Source organism: Podarcis bocagei, assembly GCF_964188305.1.
Source record: "Podarcis bocagei genome assembly, chromosome: 7".
NCBI lineage: Eukaryota > Metazoa > Chordata > Lepidosauria > Squamata > Lacertidae > Podarcis > Podarcis bocagei.
In genome coordinates this window covers 94040432-94064479 of record NC_138132.1, presented here as the reverse complement: position 1 = coordinate 94064479, position 24048 = coordinate 94040432, and the positions used below count along the sequence as shown (strand labels likewise).

The 24048-nt window shown below is 42.5% G+C and overlaps 2 protein-coding genes across 5 annotated transcripts in view; both read right to left on the bottom strand.

Moving 5' to 3' along the window:
* LOC308592420 (tigger transposable element-derived protein 1-like) overlaps positions 1-24048 on the bottom strand; it is a gene marked incomplete at its 5' end in the record, with an annotated part of 444148 nt that overhangs the window by 187213 nt on the left and 232887 nt on the right. The gene's annotated exons all lie outside the window — the stretch shown is intronic.
* The window catches only part of ZMAT4 (zinc finger matrin-type 4), a 303658-nt gene that overhangs the window by 70290 nt on the left and 209320 nt on the right, over positions 1-24048 (bottom strand). For all 4 annotated transcript variants that reach the window (XM_081201037.1, XM_081201035.1, XM_081201034.1 and 1 more), the window contains one exon: positions 21504-21660. In XM_081201037.1, the coding sequence (XP_081057163.1) occupies positions 21504-21660 (157 nt within the window). The remainder of the gene's footprint in view (positions 1-21503; positions 21661-24048) is intronic.

Genomic DNA, 24048 nt, shown 5'->3' with positions numbered 1-24048 from the left:
CTAGAGGAAGACCAAGTTGGAAAAACAATAGATAAGGCTTTTTAGGATTAAATAGAAGACAGAAAGAGGTAAAAAAACTGCCTGGTGACTGCCTTGTATATTTGAACTCGAGAGAAATGAAATATTTGATTTTAAGAACAAATCGAGAAAAAAGGTTACACATAGATGAAAAATTCATTATAATTTACAAGGAAACACTGAAAAGATTTCTGAAACGCCATGAAGTGTTACAATATGAGAACATCGCAGCTGCAGACAGCCAGCTTGTTGACATCATGTGATATGGCTAGCTGTGGGAAAGTAAATTCCTGGAAGTTCACAGGCTTTGGGAGTCTGTGTCCAGTGTGTAATTTGAGACCTTCCTGTTGCGTTTGTAAAGGAAGTCTTTGTCACTTGCTGGATGGAAACTGAAGTGATCGAACACGTTTTCTGTAGAGCTGTAATGTCAGAAATAAACAACATGTAAATAGATTTCTGACTACTCTTCTTTCCCCTGTGAAGGGGGAGAAGTGGGTGTGCATTTTCTACGCTGGGAAATGTTGCCTATATCAAGATCTCTGGATCGCAGCCAGAGGCAGATCACCAGTAAACCAGCTCCGGGAGCAGGGAGAGGAGACAGCCTCTCCAGATGGGGCTAGTTTTCCAACATGAAGATTATAGAGACATTACCTTAATTTTAAGAAGAAATGAAATATGGTACAAGTGGGAATTCCTGGAGATAATAGTGTATTTCTGTAAAGAGTTAGAGGACCAACTTTATGGACCAAAAAATAATATTAATTATTTAATGGGGTGGTTTCCCTAGAAAGGGACAGAACAGAAAAGAAAAGGATAACAAATCAAGGGAAGCTGCCTAAAACATTTTTTCAGTTTGGTACAAAATAATGATTTGATAGACATTTGGAGATTAAAGCATCCATCAGAAAAACAATTCAGTCACTTTTCTGAACCAAACCAGAGTGCTGGAAGAATCGATTATATTTGGACTTATAGGGAATTGGCAACAAGAACAACAAAAACAGAAATCCTCCCCAAAACTATTTTGGACCCTAATGCAATAAAAATGGAAATGAAAGGGAAAGAAGAGACTACATTTAGGTGGAGGATGAATGACGGATTACTGGATAATCAAGTAATATTGCAAAAGGCACAAAAAACATTCAAACAGCTCTTAATGTCAGGAAGTTCTTCCTAATGTTTAGGTGGAATCTTTCTTATAGTTTGGATCCATTGCTCCGTGTCCGCTTCTCTGGAGCAGCAGAAAACAACCTTTCTCCCTCCTCTATATGACATCCTTTTATATATTTGAACATGGCTATCATATCACCCCTTAACCTCCTCTTCTCCAGGCTAAACATGCCCAGCTCCCTTAGCCGTTCCTCATAAGGCATCGTTTCCAGGCCTTTGACCATTTTGGTTGCCCTCCTCTGGACACGTTCCAGTTTGTCAGTGTCCTTCTTGAACTGTGGTGCCCAGAACTGGACACAGTACTCCAGGTGAGGTCTGCCCAGAGCAGAATACAGTGGCACTATTACTTCCCTTGATCTAGATGCTATACTCCTATTGATGCAGCCCAGAATTGCATTGGCTTTTTTAGCTGCCGCGTCACACTGTTGGCTCATTGAAAGATTATTTTGAGTTTAATATGAACAAAGGAGTGGACATTAATACTGTATGGGATGCATCAAAGGCGGTAATAAGAGGATTTTGGATACAGCAGAACGCAATTCAAAAAAGATCAAGAGAGAGTAAAAAGGAAAAGATATTAAAACAAATAATAAGTAATGAAAAAAATTAGCAAACAACCCCAAAGACAATCAAGCTAAAACTGATATTAAAAAGTTACAAACACAATTTTTGATATTAATAAATCAAGAAATAGAATGGAAAATTAAATTTTTAAAGCAAAGAAATTTTGAATCTGTGAATAAGATAAGAAAATTACTCGCCTGGCAACTTAGGAAGAGACAAAAACAGAATACGATAACGAAATTGACGGTTGAAGGGAAAACAGTTGAAAATCCAGATGAAATTAAGAAGAATTTTCAAGGATACTATAAACAATTATTTAGTAAAAGAAAGGAAGATGAAGGTAAAATAGAAGAATATTTGGAACAGAACAAATTGAAGAGAATATCAAACTAGGAGAAAATTCAACTCAATAATAATATAACAATAGAAGAAGTTAAAATGGCAATAAAACAAGCAGTAATTGGTAAGGCATCAGGCCCAGACAGATTGACACCCAAATACTATAAGAAATGCTCGGAATTCTGGAGACCTGGAGAGAAGCCCATATCACCCTGCTTCCTAAACCTGACACAGACCCGGCTCAAGTAAAAAAATTATAGACCAATCTCTCTCCTATATAATGACTATAAATTATTTGCTAGTATTCTAGCCAATCAGTATAAACAAATATTAGGAGAGAGAATTGGGAAAAACCAAGCCAGCTTTGTGCCTGGTTGACAACTGAAAGATAATGTTAGAAACATTATTGATATAATTGAATTTTTGGATGGCAGAAAAAGGATATGTTCTTGGATGCCGAGAAGGCATTCGATAATGTGTCTTGGCACTTCATGAAAAAAAAATCTAGAAATTATGAACATGGGAACGACATTTATAAATGGAATTAAATCTATTCAGAACAATATGCCAGATTAATAATCAATAACACACTTACGGAAAGAATTGAAATATCAAAAGGGGCGCCCGTTATTCCGTTATTATTTATAACAACATTAGAAATCCTGCTGAAAAAAATAGACAAAACAAAAGAAATAAAGAGCATTGGAATTGGCTATAGAGAGTACAAGTATAAAGCATTTGCAGATGATGTTGTGTTGACGTTGGAACAACCAACAACTAGTGCAGTTGAAGCAATGAAAAGGATAGAAGAAAATGGTCACCTAGCAGGATTCAAACTTAATAAGAGCAAAACAAAATTATTAGCAAAAAATATGGACAGTAAGAAAATAGAAGAGACACAAATGAAAACATGACTAATGACAGCAAAAAGGTAAAGTACCTGGGCATATGGCTTACAACAAAAAACATCAACCTCTACAAGGACAATTATGAAAAGGTATGGAACGAGATAAAGCAAGACCTAGAAATTTGGACTAGAATGAAATTATCGCTTATGGGCAGAATCGCAGCTATTAAAATGAACATGTTCCCAGGAGACTTCCGGTTCCGGCCGTGGACGGTGAGGAAGCGCGGAGAGCCACGCTAAAGCTTTCCGAGTAACTCGGAGATTTGGGGGAGCCGCAAAGGCACTGCGCCCCTCAAAAAGCTAAAGCCCAGGGGGGGTACCCCTGGGGGAAGGTTTCCCGGCAGCGCAGGAGCGACGCTTCACTTCTGTGGCTTCCCCTCCCTTCGTGGAGAGGGAGCGCAGAGCGGGGTCAGGTGCGTAACAAGGGAGAGCCCCGTCTCCGAGCTACGATGCCTCAAGCTTCCACCGAGAAAGGCGACGAACCTCTAAAGGCTTAAAAAAGGAATCCCCACCGTGAATGGATTTGGGATAACGCCAAAGATAAGGACTATAGATGGGTGAGTCCGGGTTGTAACAGATTTTTATGTATGGACTCCACCCGACGCAGAGCGAAAATGGCGCAGGGTTTGGAATCGCGGGCAGTTAAGAAAAGGGAGTAACTCGGAACGGCCGAACTGTGTGCGTGCGGAACGAGGAGGGACATTTGCGGCCAAACCAAAAGAATTTCTATACACAAATGGATTTAAGACTGTTTGTCTGAGTTGGATATTTATTTGTTGGGAATTTGGCACGGACCTACATCTGCCTATATGTTTGGGTTATCACCAGGGATTTCAACTTAAGTTTTTTCGTGACTCTCAAGCGTAGCCTATTAAGTCCATACAGCAGTAAACGCTGTTGGGAAGGACACTGAGAGGACAGGAGGAATATAGATGGGACAGAGAGAAGACGCTATTATGATTGTTTTTTGCGGATACGCTTTAGAGGACTTGCAATGACTTTCTATTAAGGACTTACAAGACCCCTTGGTGGTGACTACACAGCAGAGCGCTTTATGAAGGACGTTAAAGATAGATAACTATTTGTGGCAGATTTGCCTACCTGCCCTATTTTTTTAGTGGTTTAAGCTACTTGTTGTTTATTGTTTACTGTTTACTCTTATTGTATATTGTGTACTGTTTACTGTTTATTACACACCCTTCCCCCCACCCTCCGCTCTCCCCCCCAATTTACTCATCATTTGATTTTGTCCCTCTACAGTCACAGTCAAGCCCCCCGCCTGCTTCTATCATTCAATCTGTAAATTTTATACAACCACGCCCCCCACCGCCCTCCCTCTCCCTCTCCCTCTCCCTCTCCCTCTGCTAACAATTAAGTAACCAACTACCTCCTGAATAATTCTGAATAATCTGATAAGTGGACTGATATTTAATACGACCTTTTTGTTACTACGTTAAATGGTTTTCTGTTAACTCCCTAACTGTGGAGAAAGAACAGAAATAGGATTAGGAAACTAAGATAGGGGCTCTCCTGCTGGATGGAAAGAGACTGGAAAAAGCCCCTCAATATAATCGGAATTACTAATTAGGACAGCTAACTCAAACTACAGATCAGAACTGTTCCCCCCACTCGGAAAGCTTCGGAATCTCACCCTTGTCTTGACCTTAGCGCTACCTAATTTAAGACTGACTATAATTTAAATATAAGGGGTGATACCCCCAACACCCTGGGTAGAAAGGACGGAAAGTGAACCGGCTCAGAGTGGTAGCCTTGGACCACACACCTGGTACAATTACTTGGAAAGGACTAACGGAGCGGTAATAAGGAGATTGTGAGCCCTTACAGGGAGAGAACTAGCTCCAAAAAGCATAAACATAACCGGTAACCAGGAGCAAAATGCAAGGGAAGAACGGGAAAAGGGGAGGGGGGACTCCAGGTGAAAGGAAAGTATCTAGACAGGAAGAAATTAAAGACTTAGATTTTCTGTGGTTAAAAATTAAGGAGGAACTTAAACAGAATGAAAACAACATAGAAAACAAACTAGAGGAAATGCAAGACAGGATAGACAGGAGAATAGAGGGTGCAATAGGGGAGCTTTCGAATAAAGTTCAAGAGTTAGCGGCCAAAGCAAAGACATTCAAGGAATCCAATAAAAAAACACAGAAAGATATGAGAGAACAGAAAAGGGAGACAGAAAAAGTGAAGGAGGAGATACGAGAATTAAATAAGACGCAGGAGCAGATCTGGGACAATATTGCAATGACGGAAATGCGACAAAGGCAAATGCACTTAAAATTCAGAGGTATAGAGGAAGAGATGAAAGAAAATATTAAGGAGAAAATAATTAAGGAATTGGCTAACTGGTTAGATGTGAAAGAGGAGGAGGTCGCATACACGATAGAAAACGCCTTTAGAATCAAAACGAGAACATACCAGAACAAAACTAAGAAGCCCCTTGGAGACTGCTTAGTAGTGTTTAACTCAATAGGAATGAGGAATCTGATACTTAAAACGAGCTATCATAAAAAATTAATAATAGGCGGTAGACCAACAATCGTCCTTAAAGAGATACCGGTCAGACTGTTACGTAAGAGGGAGGGATACAGATATATAACAGGAGTCTTGAGAAGGAATAATATTCAATTTAGATGGGAATTCCCCGAAGGAATTGCTTTTTTCTTTAAAGACAAGAGATTTAAGCTGACTACTCCATTAGAGGTGGAAAAATTTCTGAGGAGATATGAGAGGGAGCTTGGTAAAAAGGAGGACAGAGCAACAGATAGGCAGGAAGTTGGAGATGGGGGAGGCGGGGTGGGGGGAAACCGAAGCTGCGAGGGGGGGAGGGAGAGGGAGATGGAGAGATGGAAGGGGAGGAAGGTGTGGTGGAAGGGGAGGAAACAGAGGAGGAGGAAGAAACAAGTAACTGAAAGTCAGGTATAAACTTGATATTTAATTTTAACAATGTCTTTAACCTTTCTAACTTGGAATGTTAACGGCCTAAATGAGAAACTAAAAAGGAATAAAATAGAGAAAGTTTTGAGGAATAAAAAATGTGACGTGGTTTGTTGTCAAGAGACCCATGTAGCTAAAAAACACAAACATATATTGGTGAATAAAAGGTTGGGACTGGAGTTTATTAACTCAGAGGTGAATAAAAAGAGAGGGTTGGTGACCTATGTTAAAGAAAAATTGGAACCCAAAATAATTTGTAAGGATGAGGAGGGGAGGATCTTGGGGATCCAAATCACCCATCAAGGGGAAAAATTTAACGTAGTATCAGTTTATGCCCCCAATACAAACAAAACTGAGTTTTTAAAAAAATTGGAACAAATACTACTAGAACTAGAAAATGATAAATTAATCTTACTGGGAGATTTGAATGGAGTCCCTGAACCCGAGATAGATAGGAGTGGAAAAAGAAGGAAAGGGAGGCAGGGGAAGCTCCCAAAAACCTTCTATGATCTCCAAGAAAATTTAGACCTGATTGACATCTGGAGGTTCAAAAACCCAACAGGAAAACAGTTTACGCATTTCTCAGGGGTACACCAGAGCTGGGGTAGAATAGACCAGATCTGGGTCTCTAGAGAGCTTTCGATAAGATCGGTGAAATGTGAAATAGAGCCTAGAACTCTCTCGGACCACAACCCAATTTTTTTGGAAATAAAGTGCAAACCATTAGGACTATATAGATGGAGAATGAACGATTATTTGCTGGAACAAGATGAGACTATTGGTAAGGCAAAGAATATCTTGAAATAATATTTTGACCTAAATTTGAATAAAGGAACTAAAATTGATGTGGTCTGGGATGCAAGTAAGGCGCTACTCAGAGGCTTCCTGATTCAACAGAATAAATATAGAAAAAATTTGAGAGAAGCAAAGAAGGAAGAAATAGTCAAGCAATTAAAAGAAGCTGAGGGGAAATTAATAATAAATCCTGGGGATGAGAGAACCAAACAGGTTTGCAAATTATTACAAACCCAATACGCAACACTGTTAAATCAAGAGGTAGAATGGGGAATAAAAACGATGAAACAAAAGTACTTTGAGTCGGCAAATAAGACGGGTAAGCTGTTAGCGTGGCAACTGAGAAAAAGGAAAAAACAAAGGGTGATTAACAAAATTAAATGGGAAGACCAAATAATAGAAGATCCCAGTGAGATAAATCGAAAGTTCCTTCAGTACTATGAAACCCTGTACAGAAAAAAGGAGGATGAAGACATAAATGAGATAGGAAGGTATTTGGAAAGGAACGGAGGGGAACAGCTGTCAGAGGAGGAAAAGACACTTTTAAATGAACCAATAACGGTGGAAGAGGTCAGAGAAGTTATCAAAAAAATGAAACCCGGGAAGGCTCCAGGCCCAGATGGCCTCTCACAAAAATACTATAAAACTTTAGCGGAATATTTGGCCCCGGTACTTAGTAACGTAATTAACAACATCTTGCAAGGAGGGGAAATGCCTGATTCGTGGAGAGAGGCCTACATTACAGTAATACCTAAAGCAGATTCAGATATACTTGATGTAAAAAACTACAGACCAATTTCACTCCTTAATAATGACTACAAGATCTTTGCAGGAATAATGGCGAATAGACTAAAGAAATATTTGAATAGAGCGATCCATAAAGATCAAGCCGGATTCCTGCCCGGTAGGCAGATAAAGGATAATGTAAGACATGTAGTTAATATAATTGAATACCTGGATCTCAGGATTGACATCCCTGCTGCTTTAATCTTTATAGATGCCGAAAAGGCTTTTGATAATGTATCTTGGCACTTTCTTATAAAATGCATGGAGAAGGTAGGAATAAGAGGGCCATTCCTAGAAGGCATAAGGGCAATCTACTCAGACCAAAGAGCAAGATTAATCATTAATAGTAACCTGACAAATTCGTTTAAGATCACAAAAGGTACAAGGCAGGGGTGCCCTTTATCACCTCTATTATTTGTGATGGTCCTGGAAGTTATACTGAAGAAAATAAGAGAAACACCGGAAATAAGAGGGATCAAAATTGGTATAAAGGAATATAAAGTAAAGGCTTACGCTGACGATCTAGTAATCTCAATAGAAGACCCCACAAAAGGGATAAACACAGCTATTGAATTAATGGAGGAATTTGGAAGATCATCTGGGTTCAAACTAAACAAAGTTAAAACAAAGATGTTGATAAAAAACGTAGATGAACAATCAAAAAACAAAATCGAGCTCGAATCCGGGATAAAGACGTCGAAGAAGGTTAAATATTTGGGTATTTGGGTCTCCCCAAAAAACATAAATCTGGTGGAAGACAATTATAACAGAACCTGGAGAGAATGTAAAAAAGACTTAGATAGCTGGAGCAGACTGCAACTCTCTTGGGAAGGGAGAATGGCTGCCATCAAAATGAATATCCTCCCAAAAATGATATTCCTATTCCAAAACATTCCAGTAGTAAGGGGCACAACAATGTTTAAGGAATGGCAGAGGACCCTGTCTAGGTTTATCTGGCAGGGTAAAAGGGCCAGAATCAAATATAAGCTGCTCACCGACAGAAGAGATAGGGGAGGGTTCGCGGTCCCGAATTTACAACTGTACTACGAGGCCTCGTGTCTCTGCTGGACTAAAGAATGGATAACCCTAGATAACACCAACCTATTGGATTTGGAGGGCTTTGATGCTAGGTTTGGGTGGCATGCATACCTATGGCATGATAAGGGGAGAGTGCATGCTGGATTCTCCAACCATATTATAAGAGGGGCGTTGTTGGAAGTATGGAATAGATGTAAGAGATTGGTAGAAAAGGATACCCCATGGTGGCTGTCACCCATTGATATCCTAGCAATCAAGAAACTAAACATGGAAGGCAAAAGGTGGACATACGCTGATCTTCTGAGAAAGTCTGATAAAGGATGGGAAATCAGGCCCTACAAAGAGTTAAAAGATAAATTAACAGGATGGTTTCAATTTCACCAAATCAATGCCCTATGGAATGAGCATAAAAAAGTCGGAATGAGTAAGAATAAATCTAAGTTCCAGCTAGAAATAATAGAAGGGAAGTCTAAACTCTTAACCAAAATGTACAACCAACTACTAGACTGGGACACTATGGACGAGGAGGTTAAAGAGGTTATGATTAAATGGGCCATAGATTTAGGGTACCCCCTAGAATACGAAAGATGGACAAAACTATGGAATAGGGATATGAAATTTTCAGCCTGTGTCGGTCTCCGAGAAAATATGGAAAAGATGATGTACCGTTGGTACATCACACCAACAAAATTAGCTAAAATGTACAAAACCGGAGACAAGACCTGTTGGAAATGTAAGAAGAAAGAGGGAGATTTCCACCATATGTGGTGGACCTGCGAGGAGGTAAAGAAGTTCTGGGGCTCAGTTTATGATGAATTAAAAAAGATTCTAAAGTATACCTTCCCTAAAAAGCCTGAGGCATTCCTTTTAGGAATGGTCGGGGATGAAATCAAGAAAGACAACCAAACCCTATTTCAGTACGCAACAGTATCCGCTAGGATACTGTTGGCACAGAATTGGAAAACACCCAATGTCCCAACAATCAGAGAATGGCAAACCAAACTAATTGAGTATATTGACTTAGCAATAATGACACAGAAAATCAGACAACAGAAAAATACCAAATTTATTAACGATTGGAATAAATTCCTCTCATACATGGAGACGATTTTAGGAAACATCAAAATCACAGTAGGTATAATATAAAAACTGCGAGGTAGTAACATTCGAAGACTGTGGGCAGTCACTGTTCACCGGATTTGGAATATGTGGCTGTTAAATGTAGACCAGCCTATCTCCCTAGAGAGTTCACAGCTGTTATGTTAACTGGTGTGTACGTGCCACCAGATGCCAATGCCAACTTGGCTTTGGGATGCCTGCAGGACCTTATCAGCAGCCAGCAAGACAAGTATCCTGAAGCTGTGCACATCATTGCGGGAGACTTCAACCATGTTGAACTTAAAACAGTGCTCCCAACGCTCTATCAGCATGTGAAATGTCCCACAAGAGGGGACAAGACACTGGATAAAGTTTATTCGAATGTAAATCACGGCTATAGGGCTTTACAGCTGCCACACTTGGGCCAGTCCGACCATATGTCTCTGTTCCTGGTACCAGCATATATCCCAGTCAGGAAACGGGCTCCCACAATATTAAAATCTGTTAAAATCTGGCCTGAAGGTGCTATTCACCAGCTGCAGGACTGTTTTGAGAGAACCAATTGGGATATTTTCGATAGTTCAGACCTGGAGGAGCACACGGCGGCAGTTCTGTGCTATATCAATCACTGCACAGACACTGTCACTGTAAATAAATCCATCCGGTTTTACCCCAATCAGAAACCCTGGATGAATAGAGAGGTCCAGTGCCTGTTGCGGGAAAGGAACAGGGCTTTCAGGTCAGGCGAGGTGCAGCTTTACAGTGTAGCAAGAGCAAACTTGAGGAGGGGTATTCGACGGGCAAAATTGGATTATAGGCTGAGGATTGAGGATAATTTAAGGAGCAACAACACAAGACAGATGTGGCAGGGGATTCAGCATATTACCAACTACAAACCTAACCTTGGTGCTGTCGACGGTGACCCCTTGCTGGCGGAGGAGCTTAACCTCTTCTTTGCTCGCTTCGAGAAGGAGCCACCTGAGACGCCGGTATTACAGCCACCAGCCCATAGGGGCCCCTCATTCACGGTAGAGGAACATGAGGTGAGACAGGTTTTGAGGATGGCGAATCCGAGGAAGGCGGCTGGACCTGATGGCATCACTGGAAAGGTGTTGAAGGGCTGTGCGGATCAGCTGGCGAGGGTCTTTACTAAGATATTCAATAAGTCCTTACACCAGTCTATTGTCCCACCCTGCCTGAAGTCGTCAACTATTGTCCCTCTGCCTAAAAAATCCACAATCAGTAGTTTGAATGACTATAGACCAGTTGCACTGACTCCAATCATCATGAAGTGTTTTGAGAAACTGGTGCGCCGTCACATTATTTCCTGTCTTCCATCAACTTTTGACAACTACCAGTTTGCATACAGAGCAAATAGATCCACAGAAGACGCCATCAATACCACTCTCCATGCTGCTCTGTCCCATCTGGAGCAGCCGGGGAGTTATGTGAGGCTGCTGTTTGTGGATTTTAGCTCTGCTTTTAACACTATCCTCCCCCATAGACTGGTGTCCAAGCTAGAGGCGATTGGACTCTCCAACTCCACCTGTCTCTGGGTTTTGGATTTTTTGTCAGAACGTTCTCAGAGGGTTAAAGTAGGGTCACACATGTCCACAGCCCTTAGCCTTAACACCGGCTCACCACAGGGTTGTGTGTTGAGTCCCCTGCTCTACACTCTCTATACGTATGACTGTACAGCCATCTATTCCAGCAACAAAATCATCAAGTTTGCTGATGACACTACGGTGGTGGGGCTCATTTCAGGAGGGGATGAGTCCGCCTATCGGGACGAGGTGGAGCGGCTCTGTGTTTGGTGTGGAGAGAACAATCTGGCTCTTAATACGGCTAAGACCAAGGAATTGGTGGTGGATTACAGGGGAAAAAAGGCGGACATTCAGCCCTTGTATATCAACGGGGAACGGGTGGAGAGGGTGGCGGAATTCAGGTTTTTGGGAGTAGCTATCGATCAGGGCATGACTTGGAGCGCACATACCACCGCTCTGGTGAAGAAGGCCCAGCAGAGAATTTATTTCCTCAGACTTTTAAAGAAGAACAATCTGAGTGAGAGACTGCTGGTGTCCTTCTACCGAGGCTCCATAGAGAGCATTCTTACATACTGTATTTGTGCTTGGTTCTCCGGTTGTACAGCTAGGGAGAGGAAGGTGCTCCAGAAGGTCATAACCACAGCCCAAAGGATTATTGGTCATCCTCTCCCATCTTTGGAAGAACTGTACAGTTCCCGTTGTCTTAGGAAAGCAAATAACATCCTGCATGATTCATCTCACCCGGGACACGGTTTGTTTGCACTACTGCCTTCTGGCAGGAGATATAGAAACATCAAGTCAAAGACAAATAGACTGAAAAACAGTTTCTATCCAAGAGCTGTGGCCTTTTTGAATGCTGTAACTCGATAGTGTGACCTGGGAGTTTGATGGGTGTGGTGTGGGTGTGGCTGGAATGTGGTTTGTTTGGTTGTTGTTGTTGTTTTGCTTTTGATGTTTTAAGGGATGGCATCCAATTTCGTTGCACTTTGTACAATGTTGCACTTGTGTAATGACAATAAAGAATCTATTCTATTCTATTCTATTGGTTAGCAAAAGACACTGCCGAATATATTATTGAATTACAGCTCACGTTGTGGTGGTGGGAAGTCTAACAATGTAACAGATGTGTATAATGACTTAGTATCTGAACAGTATGGAATTTGACTCTGGGTTTATTTAATTTTTTCTTTTTTTCTTTTTCTTTTTTTTCTTCTTTGATGATGTTGTTTTAGTGAACGATGTACATGTGTTTTTAAGTTGCTGGAATAAAAATAAAGGTTTTTAAAATTTAAAAAAATAAAATAAAATTAACATGTTCCCAAAATTGTTATTTTTATTCCAGACCATCCCCATCGTATGCGGAACAACGCAATTTGATATTTGGCGAAAACGAATCTCTAAATTTATCTGGCTGGGGAAGAAGCCTAGGATTAAATACAAAATTTTGACAGATGTAAAAGAGAGAGGTGGCTTCTCACAACGAAATTTAAAAATTTATTACGAGGCATCTTGCTTTAGTTGGTTGCATGAATAGATGACACTGGACAATGAGGAGGTATTAGATCTAGAAGGATTTGATAACAGGTTTGGATGGCACGTTTACATGTGGTATGAAAAGGTAAAAGTACATAAAGGGTTTCTGCACCATATCATCAGAAAATCCTTGTATGAGGTATGGAATAGGCATAAAAATCTGTTAGAACACAAACCCCCTTGGTGGATTTCACCACTGGAGGCATTTGCAGTAAAAAAGAAGAATATGGGGAAGGAATGGGTGACATATAGAGATTTATTGGTGGAAGTCGATGGTAAATTAAAATTAAAATCATTTGAAGAGTTGAGGGAAGCTAACTGATTGGTTACAGTACCACCAATTGCAAGATGTCTTTAGGAAAGATTATAAAAGTAATGGATTTGGTAACACTAAATCAAAAATTGAGACAGAACTGTTGTGTAGTAAAAAGAAAATGGTGTCAAAAATGTATAAGGTACTATTAGAGTGGAATACAAAGGATGATAAAGAGTGTGATAAGATGGGCACAGGATTTGGGACATAATACTGATTTTGACAGATGGGAAGTAATGTGGAATAAAACAATCAAATTTACTGCATGTGTGGCTCTCCAAGAGAACTTAATGAAGATGATGTATTGTTGGTACATTACCCCGAGTAAGCTTGCTAAAATGTATAGGTGTCAGGATAAATCATGCTGGAAATGTAGGGTGAAGGAAGGGAACTTCCTACATATGTGGTGGACCTGCACCAAAGTTAAGGTTTTCTGGGACACTGTTTACAATGAATTAAAAAGGATACTAAAATACAACTTTAGTAAAAACAACAACCAGAGGCATTCTTACTGGGGCTAATTAGTGAAGAAATTAATAAAAAAAGATGTAAATTTATTCATGTACACCACAACGGCAGCAAGAATCCTCCTGGCCCAAAGATGGAAACAGCAAGAACTCCCCACACTTGAGGACTGGCAGATAAAGATGGCAGAATTTGTGGAGTTGGCGAAGTTGACGGGGAAAATCAGGAATCGATCCGATGAAAGATTTCAAAAGGACTGGAGCAAATTTATTTATTATTTGAAAGAAAATTGTACTTATCTGAAAACGTTTGTAGCTTTAACATGAAATGTTTAGTAATGTGAAATTAAGATGCTAATTTACAAATGAGAGAGTGATTTTTAAATGTTGATATAAAGTAAGGAAGTGATTATGGAAATGTGATAGATATGTTAATGTCATAGGGAAGTCAGAAAAGAGGGAGAGAAGGAGGTCAATGCTCTTTTTGAGCAAATAATATATGTTGTGAATATGTGTATTGAATTAAAATGAAATACAGTGGTACCTTGGGTTACATACGCTTCAGGTTACATACGCTTCAGGTTACAGACTCCGCTAACCCAGAAATAGTACCTCGGGTTAAGAACTTTGCTTCAGGATGAGAACAGAAATCATGCTCCACTGGCGCGGCAGCAGCAGCAGCAGCAGCAGCAGCAGGAGGCCCCATTAGCTAAGGTGGTGATTCAGGTTAAGAACAGTTTCAGGTTAAGAACAGACCTCCGGAACGAATTAAGTACTTAACCTGAGGTACCACTGTATGGGAAACTCAATAAAAATTATGTTAAAAAAGAAAAAGAAAGACGGTGAAAAGCAGGACATGGGAGGGGTGTGACTTGGGAAGAGGTGGTGGGACTAGGAAGCAGTGGGACTGGGGAGAGACTTGAGGGCCTGACGTACCCTCTTCCACAATCCCACAGCGGCATAGCATAGGATAGCATAGGTAGCTCACTGAGACTAAACAGTTCCTGGTCCTCAAACCCATGGAGTCCACAATAAAATCTGACTATGAATGGCTACGTGCTCTGGCCAGATTCCATCAAACTTGATTTAAGGCAAAATGTCTAACAGCCATGTAGTTTCTCAACAAACACCTTGCTTGGAAGAAGGCTCAAAGAGTTGCATTTTCAGGTTGAATCTGATACATGAAAGAAGGCATTCTGTCTGAACTTCAATGAGATCAGATCTAGAGAAAACATTTACTTGATGGGACCTTGATCATTTGAGTCTGGAAGTGCAGAGGAACCCCCACTGCCAGAAACATATCCAACATGCATAACCATGACTTTTTCACAAGGAAATGGCATACATCCTTCCTCTAGGTCAAGGGTTGGGCAAATGCAACCCTCTGCATGTCACTGGGCTATTTATTTGTTTTATTAAACAAAATTCATGCACCACTTAATTGTAATGAAAAGTCTAAGCGGTTTACAACAAAATAAAACCAAACATTAACATTAGCATTAGGAGACTGTTAAATACAGTGGTGCCTTGGGTTACGTATGCTTCAGGTTACATACTCTTCAGGTTACAGACTCCACTAACCCAGAAATAGTACCTCGGGTTAAGAACTTTGCTTCAGGATGAGAACAGAAATCATGCTCCACTGGCGCGGCAGCAGCAGCAGCAGCAGGAGGCCCCATTAGTTAAATTGGTGCTTCAGGTTAAGAACAGTTTCAGGTTAAGAACCGACCTCTGGAACGAATTAAGTACGTAACCAGAGGTACCACTGTATAGGCCATTGGTTGTCGAACCAGTGCACCCTGGCACCCTGGGGAGATTGAGGACACTAATTTCAGAAAAGGCAAGCCGGGCTGTCATGTGCAGTGTGTCAGCTGGGACCTGCAGAACAGTGGTCTTGCTTGGGTTCGTGTCAGCATGCGCGCTCCCACTTTACATGTGCGCCAAAAATGTTGCCCAAAAGGGGCAGGGTGGTACAGGAATCCCCACATACGCACAATCTGTAATGGAGCCCCAGTGTAAGCAGTTCCCACAGGGGAGCTGCAGAAAGAATGTGGTTGGTCAAGGGAGGCATGGACTCAAAAGGCATTCAAACATTCAGCAATAGGCTAAAAAGGTCTGTGTTTTAAACTCAACTTCTATTATATCTTATATCATTTCAGACCATTAGAGTCAAACAATGGTTGGAAGGCACCAGGTTCCCCACCCCTGCTATAAAATCATTTGTAGCTATATTAATTTCTTCTTTCAAAAAAAAAAAAAAAAAAAGGTTCTGAGTGTTTGGGATGGCAAGCTTCCCCTCTCCTCCAATTATTATTATTGTTCTAAAGCTGCAACCCATGAGGCCGTGAGGGTGAAAGGAAGGAAGTGCCCTACTGGTGAGACCATTGCTCATTAGCAAATTGAGATCCTTGGAGCATTTGGCAGTGAAAGGATAGGGACATTTTCTTTTCCATGGCATCATTTGCTCTTCCCTTCCAATTACCCGACTTTATTCCTTAGTACTCAACTTCCCTACAAAGCAACGACCTTGTCTATTTGTCACATAACTGTTGTTGCTATGGTAGATCTACAAAGGAGGAGGAGAGGAAGGAGAAGGGAAATGCTAATTAATAAAATCATCCTACTATTTGTCTTGGATCTGAACTCTAGGTCACACATCAAGCCAAGAGCAATGCTTAAATAGCATTGTGGTAGAAACATGCTTCTTGGAGGAGCAGGGCTTAAATAACATGGTGAGCCTCCTCCCCTCTGTCACACAGATAGCCTCCAGCATGTGGTGGCCCGGAGGACGGGATCTGCATGATTTCTCCAACTCCAAGAGAGGGAGAGACTAATGTGAGCCAGGCTGCTGCACAATTGCGTGCACATGAATTTATTTCTTCCAATATGCTGCCTTTCGGAACATAAATCCTCACCATTAAATTCACCTGAAGCACCTCCTTGTCCATTAGGCACCACTCAGATTATTGCAATTCACCTGGAGAAGCCCTCCTAATGGACCGACACTTGTTGCTGTTATTAATTAATTAATTGAATTTGCCCTTCACCCGAGGATCACAGGGTGGTTCACAATATAAAAACATAAAAATGTGTGAGAGTAACAAGCAAAAAGAATACCCCTCTCCCACAGTATTATTATTATTCTCATTTTAGCAATTTTAGCCGCTCAACTGTGGCCGTGCCTCTGCCCTGCCTGGACTTGGGGTGGTGAGGTGTGGAAACCTCTGGCCTTTGCATGGCCAATTGTACAAAGTCACATCCTACTGAAATCAGACAATTCTGATTATTTCGCCACCTGCAGAAAACATTGTTGTTTCATCAAACATTTTTAGAGAGTGAATTTGAATAACCTTCTGCATTTTATTATTCTATGGTATTTTAATGATTTTGTTATACCATCATAAATTATATTTGTCCTATGAGTTGGTGCATTATAACAAAGGAACATAGGAAACTGCCTTATGCAGAGTCAGACCATTGGTCCATCCCACTCAGAACTCTTTTCACAAACTGGCAGCAACTCCATTGTGTTTCAAAACAGAATCCCTCTGAGCCCCACCTGGAAATGATGGGGATTGAACCTGGGACCTTCCCATGTGAAAAAGCCACTGAGCTGCAACTCTTCTTGAAATCTGCTGCCTCTGAACAGGGAGTTTCTATAAAGCCCTTGTTACTAATGCCATCTGTCCCCCACTCTGGAGTTGTCTAAGGCTATGTACATACCATACATTTACAGTAATGCACACTTAAAGCACATGACTTTCCCCCAAGAATCATGGGAACTGTAGTTTATCCCCATAGACCTACAATTCTCAACACCCTAAAAAAACTATAGCTCCCAAGATTCTTTGGGGGAGGTAATGGGATTTAAATGTGCACAGCCTAATCTTAATTCAAAACTGTTTCAACAAGTGGCCATTGCCGCATCCCTAGATCAGTGTTTCCCAACCACTGTTCCGCGGCACACTAGTGTGCCGCGAGATGTTGCCTGGTGTGCCGCGGGAAAAATTAAAAAATTCGAAAGATAGCTTCATATCCGGAGAGGCGGCCTTCAGGCGAGTTTTAATTTTAATTTTCCTTCTCCCACTTAATGCCCCACGCTCGCCCGAGCAGCTTGCAGTCCTCGGTAACCACGGCGACCCGAGGGAGGGGAGGGAACAGGGAAGTCGAGGGTGGCGGCGAGCCGTGATGACGTCAGTGGGCCGCGCCGCCTCGCCCTGGCACGGTGTGAGAGCCCCGGCTAGTGGCGCGAGCTTCGGAATAAGTGGGATCCGTGTGCGCGAGATCGAGATCGCGGGTAAGGAGCTCAGCCCTGGGCAGGAGGAAGCGGGGCCGCGCGTGCGGGCCACATCCCCACAGAGAGCGAGCCTCCCCCGGCCCACCACTCCGGGCAGGTCCACTCGCATGAGGGGGCGGCGATGGCGACGGCCGGCAGCTTGCCTGCAATGCCATCCCTCGAGCAGGCGAGGAGCCCGGAGGCTACCAGATGCGAGTCCTCTTTCCCACCCTGCTCGGGAGTCCAGAGCACTTGGTCGCATTCAGGATCTAGAGTGGGGAAGCGGGGCTTGTGTCTGGGCTGGACACATTGGGCTGCCTGTGCCGCTCGACCTGCGGGGAGAAATCAGGGTGGGAGTCACGACCGTGAGGCAGGGCTGCCAAGTGTGGCAGAAGAGGACACGGCCGTCGCACCTGTCCTTAGGTAGGAGCTTCTTCCGTGTCGACCTGCTGCCCTAAAGTCTTGGCTTTTTTCTTGGCTTTTTGGCGGTTGGCACAGAAGGAAGGCAAGGGGGAGGGGGAAAAATGAAACTTACACTTTCGTGCGTCCCTCCCAGCGTGACGCTGCGCGCTGACGTCACGGGGCTGTAATGGTGGTGTGCCTCGAGATTTTTTTCATGAAACAAGTGTGCCTTTGCCCAAAAAAGGTTGGGAAACACTGCCCTAGATTAATGATGCGTTCTGTGAGGAAGGAACCCTCTTTTGTCTGACTCTTGCAGGATTCCTCCACACTGGCATAGCGTGACTGGGGCTGTGGGGTGGTCGGCCCTGGGCACATTATTCTGAGGGCGCAAAAGGGCGTAACCAGGTGCCTCCATGAACAGGCAACCTATGGAGAGGGAAGCTGCACCAGGGGAAGCCTGGCTGGCTGGTGTGGAGCCGTGCTCTCCTCTCTCTCTAGGAGAAGGAGGCACCATCCCAGCCCCAAAGGCCTGGCCCTGGTGCAGCTTGCTTCCCCGCAGGGCGCCTGTTGCATCCTCTCAGAATCTGGTGGCGTCAGCGTTAGAAGACCCTGGGTGCCAAAAAGCTGCAGTACGCCACTATTCCTCCATCCCAGAGAGCCGATTTGTGCTACAGCCGCTCTCTCCTCACCCCTTTCTATCTGGTCCAAGTTTTCCCTTTTACATGCACAGGAGTTGCTACCATAGCATTTAAAGAGAAAAAAATGCTTTGCACTCTGCACAGCTTAAAGAAAAGGAATGACCCTCTTCTCTCCTCTCCCCTTGCTAGCATATCTGATTATTAGTTGTGTGGGTGTGGGTGGGTGGGTGGGTGGGTGGGTGTGACACCTTGTAAATAAATAAAACATTGCCACATCTCTGTAAATCTGCAGAAGTTTATCACCAGATAGCATAAGAGAGAAGTTGTTTCACTATGTCTTGGGCCATAAAGCTAAAGGTTTTGCTCTTCTAGGCAGACAACTCTTTCTTTATCATCTTGCTTCTGCCCTGCAGGGAACTAGGCTAGCAGCCATTGCCAAAGCTGGTAGTAGTAACCTCAGAATTTATATTTGATGAAAGCGGAAGAATTATGTACTTCCCAGTGGCTGTGCTGTGCCTAAGCCAGGCATAGGTAGGTTTAGGTGGGTTCTGTTAGTATTTGTATTGTATTTGCATTGTTGCAAATTGTTTGCATTGTTGCATTGTTGTTGTTGTTGTTGTTTTATTTGTACCACACCCATATGCCTGGGTTGCCCCAGCCACTCTGGGGGGCTTACAGAATATGCAAAAACATAACAAAACGTTAAACGTTAAAAACTTTGCTATATAGGGTTGAATTCAGATGTCTTCTAAAGGTTGTGTGGTTGTTTATCTCCTTGACCTCTGAAGGGAGGGTGTTCAACAGGGAGGGCACAAAGAAGGCCCTCTGCCTGATTCCCTGTAGCTTCAATTCTCACTTCAGCTTCCCTGGGTGGCTGTGGGTTCTAGTACTGTGAGAGAGGGGCAGGGGAAGGTTTGCAAACAATCGCTGACATTTGACTTTTCTAAATGTGAGAGTTAAGAGGGTCCGCATTACTGAAGGCACAGTGGGAGCAAGCAAATATGGCAAAATGCAAGAAACCAACCCGTCTCCCTCCTGCTTTTAAAAAAGGAGAAAGAAAGACTAGATTCTCCACCAGCAGCAAAGAGCAAAAAGATATTCTGTATGAGTGCTGGAGGGAGAAATAAACGTCTTTGTTGAGATGTCAATTAAAGGCAGTTCCAGAAGTGGTTATACAGTGGTGCCCCGCAAGACAAATGCCTTGCACTCTTTAGAAGAGTGACTAGTGGGGTGCCACAGGGTTCTGTCTTGGGCCCGGTCTTATTCAACATCTTTATCAACAACTTGGATGATGGACTCAAGGGCATCCTGATCAAATTTGCAGATGACACCAAACTGTGAGGGGTGGCTAACACCCCAGAGGACAGGATCACACTTCAAAACGACCTTGACAGATTAGAGAACTGGGCCAAAACAAACAAGATGAACTTTAACAGGGAGAAATGTAAAGTATTGCACTTGGGCAAAAAAAATGAGAGGCACAAATACAAGATGGGGGACACCTGGCTTGAGAGCAGTACATGTGAAAATGATCTAGGAGTCTTGGTTGACCACAAACTTGACATGAGCCAACAGTGTGACGCGGCAGCTAAAAAAGCCAATGCAATTCTGGGCTGCATCAATAGGAGTAGAGCATCTAGATCAAGGGAAGTAATAGTGCCACTGTATTCTGCTCTGGTCAGACCTCACCTGGAGTACTGTGTCCAGTTCTGGGCACCACAGTTCAAGAAGGACACAGACAAACTGGAACGTGTCCAGAGGAGGGCAACCAAAATGGTCAAAGGCCTGGAAATGATGCCTTATGAGGAACGGCTAAGGGAGCTGGGCATGTTTAGCCTGGAGAAGAGGAGGTTAAGGGGTGATATGATAGCCATGTTCAAATATATAAAAGGATGTCACATAGAGGAGGGAGAAAAGTTGTTTTCTGCTGCTCCAGAGAAGCGGACACGGAGCAATGGATCCAAACTACAAGAAAGAAGATTCCACCTCAACATTAGGAAGAACTTCCTGACAGTAAGAGCTGTTTGACAGTGGAATTTGCTGCCAAGGAGTGTGGTGGAGTCTCCTACTTTGGAGGTCTTTAAGCAGAGGCTTGACAACCATATGTCAGGAGTGCTCTGATGGTGTTTCCTGCTTCCCCCCTTTTTCTAAGCCGCTAAGCCGCTAATAGCCTTTTAGCCGCTATGCCGCTAAGCCTTTAATAGCTGCTAATCCGCTAAACCGCTAATAGGGTTGCTTCGCAAAACGAAAAAACCGCTAGACGAAGAGACTCGCGGAACGGATTATTTTCGTCTTGCGAGGCACCACTGTACATGGCCAGAGGGTACAGCAACAGCTTCCATCTCACAAGCAAGTGTTCAGAAAATAGGGAAACAGAGGCACTTTTTGAGAGGCATCTACAGGAATAAAGGGGGTCCTCGTGAGCCTGTGTGGATGGGTGTTTCTAAGATTGCCACAGCAAAGCGAGCAATGAATAGCTGCTTTCCTTCAACTTTCTTTCTGTGCTTCTTGTCTGCTGTCCCGAATCCACAAGGCCAGTCAAAGTGCCACCCTCACCTCTGCTTAACAGGAAACTGATTCATGGATCCAAAAAGACAGAGTATTCCACTCCTTAAAAAGAAAAGGGGGGAAAGGAAAGCCTTTATCGTCAGTGTATTTGGACCTACCTGTGGCCTTTAACGCTGGCTGCTCTCCTAGCAACAGTTTTAATCTTTTGGCATGAATTTTCCCTTGATAGTGTGACTCAGCCACAACAGCTGAAGTAAAGGACATGTTACAGAGCGTACAGCATTTGTTCTTATCCACCGATTCATTGTCGCTGCCCTGGAGGATGAGAAGGAAGAAGCAAGGATGTTATGCATGTCAAAGGCAGCAGTCGCAAGAGGGCCAGACTCAGATGCAAATTCTGGTACCACCAGATCTTGGGGCTGGATTTTGAGGACTCTGGGTCTGACGGATCCATTTCAGACATCCGCCTGAAATCATGAGGCATCTGAAAGGGGGAAGGAATAGGAGAAGTGGGCTGGGATGAAAGGCAAGTGGCTAATGTGGGACTCTCCAGATGTTGTTGGACTCCAGCTCCCATCAACATCTGGAAAGCACCAGGTTGGCTACCCCTGATATCAGGGTTATAGTGGGGGGGGCGGGGGCAGGGGGGCTGTAGCCCAGGCCGTGTTTAGCCCAGGTCCCTCCCCTGCTTCAGCTTCACCCTCTGATTCTGGACTTCTCCCTGCCACACACTCTCCCAGCTCACTGAGCCCTGTTACCCCTTCAGTGACACCTCCTCTTCCCAGTCTTTTCCCTCTGACCACTCATCGTTGTCCCACCACCGCTCCCCATGTTCTGAGCCTTCTTCCCTTGGCAGTTCCCCAGCTGGTTCCTCCCACCATTCCCCTGCATCCAACCAGTCCATGACATCTGGACTCCATATTTTGGATCACTTGAGGTTTCTGGAATGCCTTTGAAAGACCGTGGATCCAGTCTACCATTATTGGCCCTGAAAATAATGGACATGTTTTGAGTGTGAGAGGTGAGCCGCATGCCATATTGAGGGCACCTCTCATTTAGTCATTCTGCCATTTTTCTCTCACTCCATAAACACAAGCACAGCTTCCATCAGTAACAGCCATGACAGTTAGACCACCTGCAAATAGAACCTGTCATAAATTAGAAGATGCTTCCAGCCACATTAAAAATTAAAACTCTAGGAGATTAGTTTGTTTTTAAAAAGATCACAAAAATTAGCAGCCTTCCAGCCAAAAATACATACCCATGCTGGGCTTCCATTGCATTTAAGCTCAGTGTTCTGGATGACAAATGCAGCAAGGAAGCCCGATTTGTATGTAATGAATATTCACCAAGCCCTATCAGATTTGTGAAATGGTAAGCCTGAACTTTAGGAACATAAGAGAAAGTGAAATGCTGTGATGTGTCCAAATTGGACAACAAACCTATAAACTAAGGGCATTTGCAGATGACGTAGTTCTTTTTGTGGTAAACCCTTTGGTTAATGTGATAAAGCTATTTGAAATGATAAAGCAATTTGGTGATTTAGCTGGTTTTTATACTAATAGGGATAAAACTAAAATGTTGGTGAAAACTATGGATCAGCATATGAGAAAAGTTCTGCAAGAGAACTTGGGGTAAAGGAGGAAAAAAAGGTGAAATATTTAGGTATATGTATAACAAATAAAAATGCAGTGTTATATTAAAATAATTATGCAAAAGTGTGGAACAGCATGAAATTAGATTTGCTAAGATGAGAAAGAAGAAAGTTTTCATTGTTGGGAAGAACATCGGCTATAAAAATGAATGCGCTCCCTAAGATGTCTTTCCTATTCCAGACAATACCAGTAATAAGTAATATGAACTGCTTCAAACTATGGCAAAAAGAACTATCTAAATTTATTTGGCAGGGGGGGAAATCCAGGAATAAATTTAAAACTTTAACGTATGCTAAAGAAAAAGAAGGGTTTTCACTGCCGGACCTAAAATTATACTCTGAAGCAGCCCATTTGAGTTGGATGAGGAAATGGATGGTATTGAAAAACACGAGGTTACTTGATGTAGAAGGTTATGGGTGGCATGCATATTTATGGTAGGAGAAAGTCAAGATCCACACAGAATTTTTAAATCATGTTATAAGAAGAAGTTTGTATAGCGTGTGGATCCAATATAAAAAAATTATTGAAGGAAAACACCATTGCGGTTATTTCCAACAAAGGCATGTGCTCAAAATAAATTGACTATGGAAGCAGAATGGGGTACATAGAGAGAGAGGTTTTCTGGAGATGGTTGTGAATTGAAAACACAGGAGGAAATTCAGGAATGGGTGACAGGATATCTTTAATACCACCAAGTAAATGAATTATTTAAGAAAGATAGGACATATGGTTTAATAGACCAAATATCTGAATTTGAATTAAGAGTGCCAGAAGGCAAAGAAAAACTGATTCTGAAAATGTATAAAACGTTATTAGAATGAGAAACAAAATATGAACTGATTAAGCCCGCAATTATACATGGGGCTAAAGATCTGGGACATAATATTGATATGGTGGCATGGGAAAAGTTGTGGAAATTAGATATGAAATATACTGCCTGTATAATGTATAAGGAAAATGATTTGAATATGATATACAGGTGGGTCCTTAACACCTAATAAACTGGCCAAGATGTGTAAGATTGTTTCAAGTAAATGCTGGAAATGCA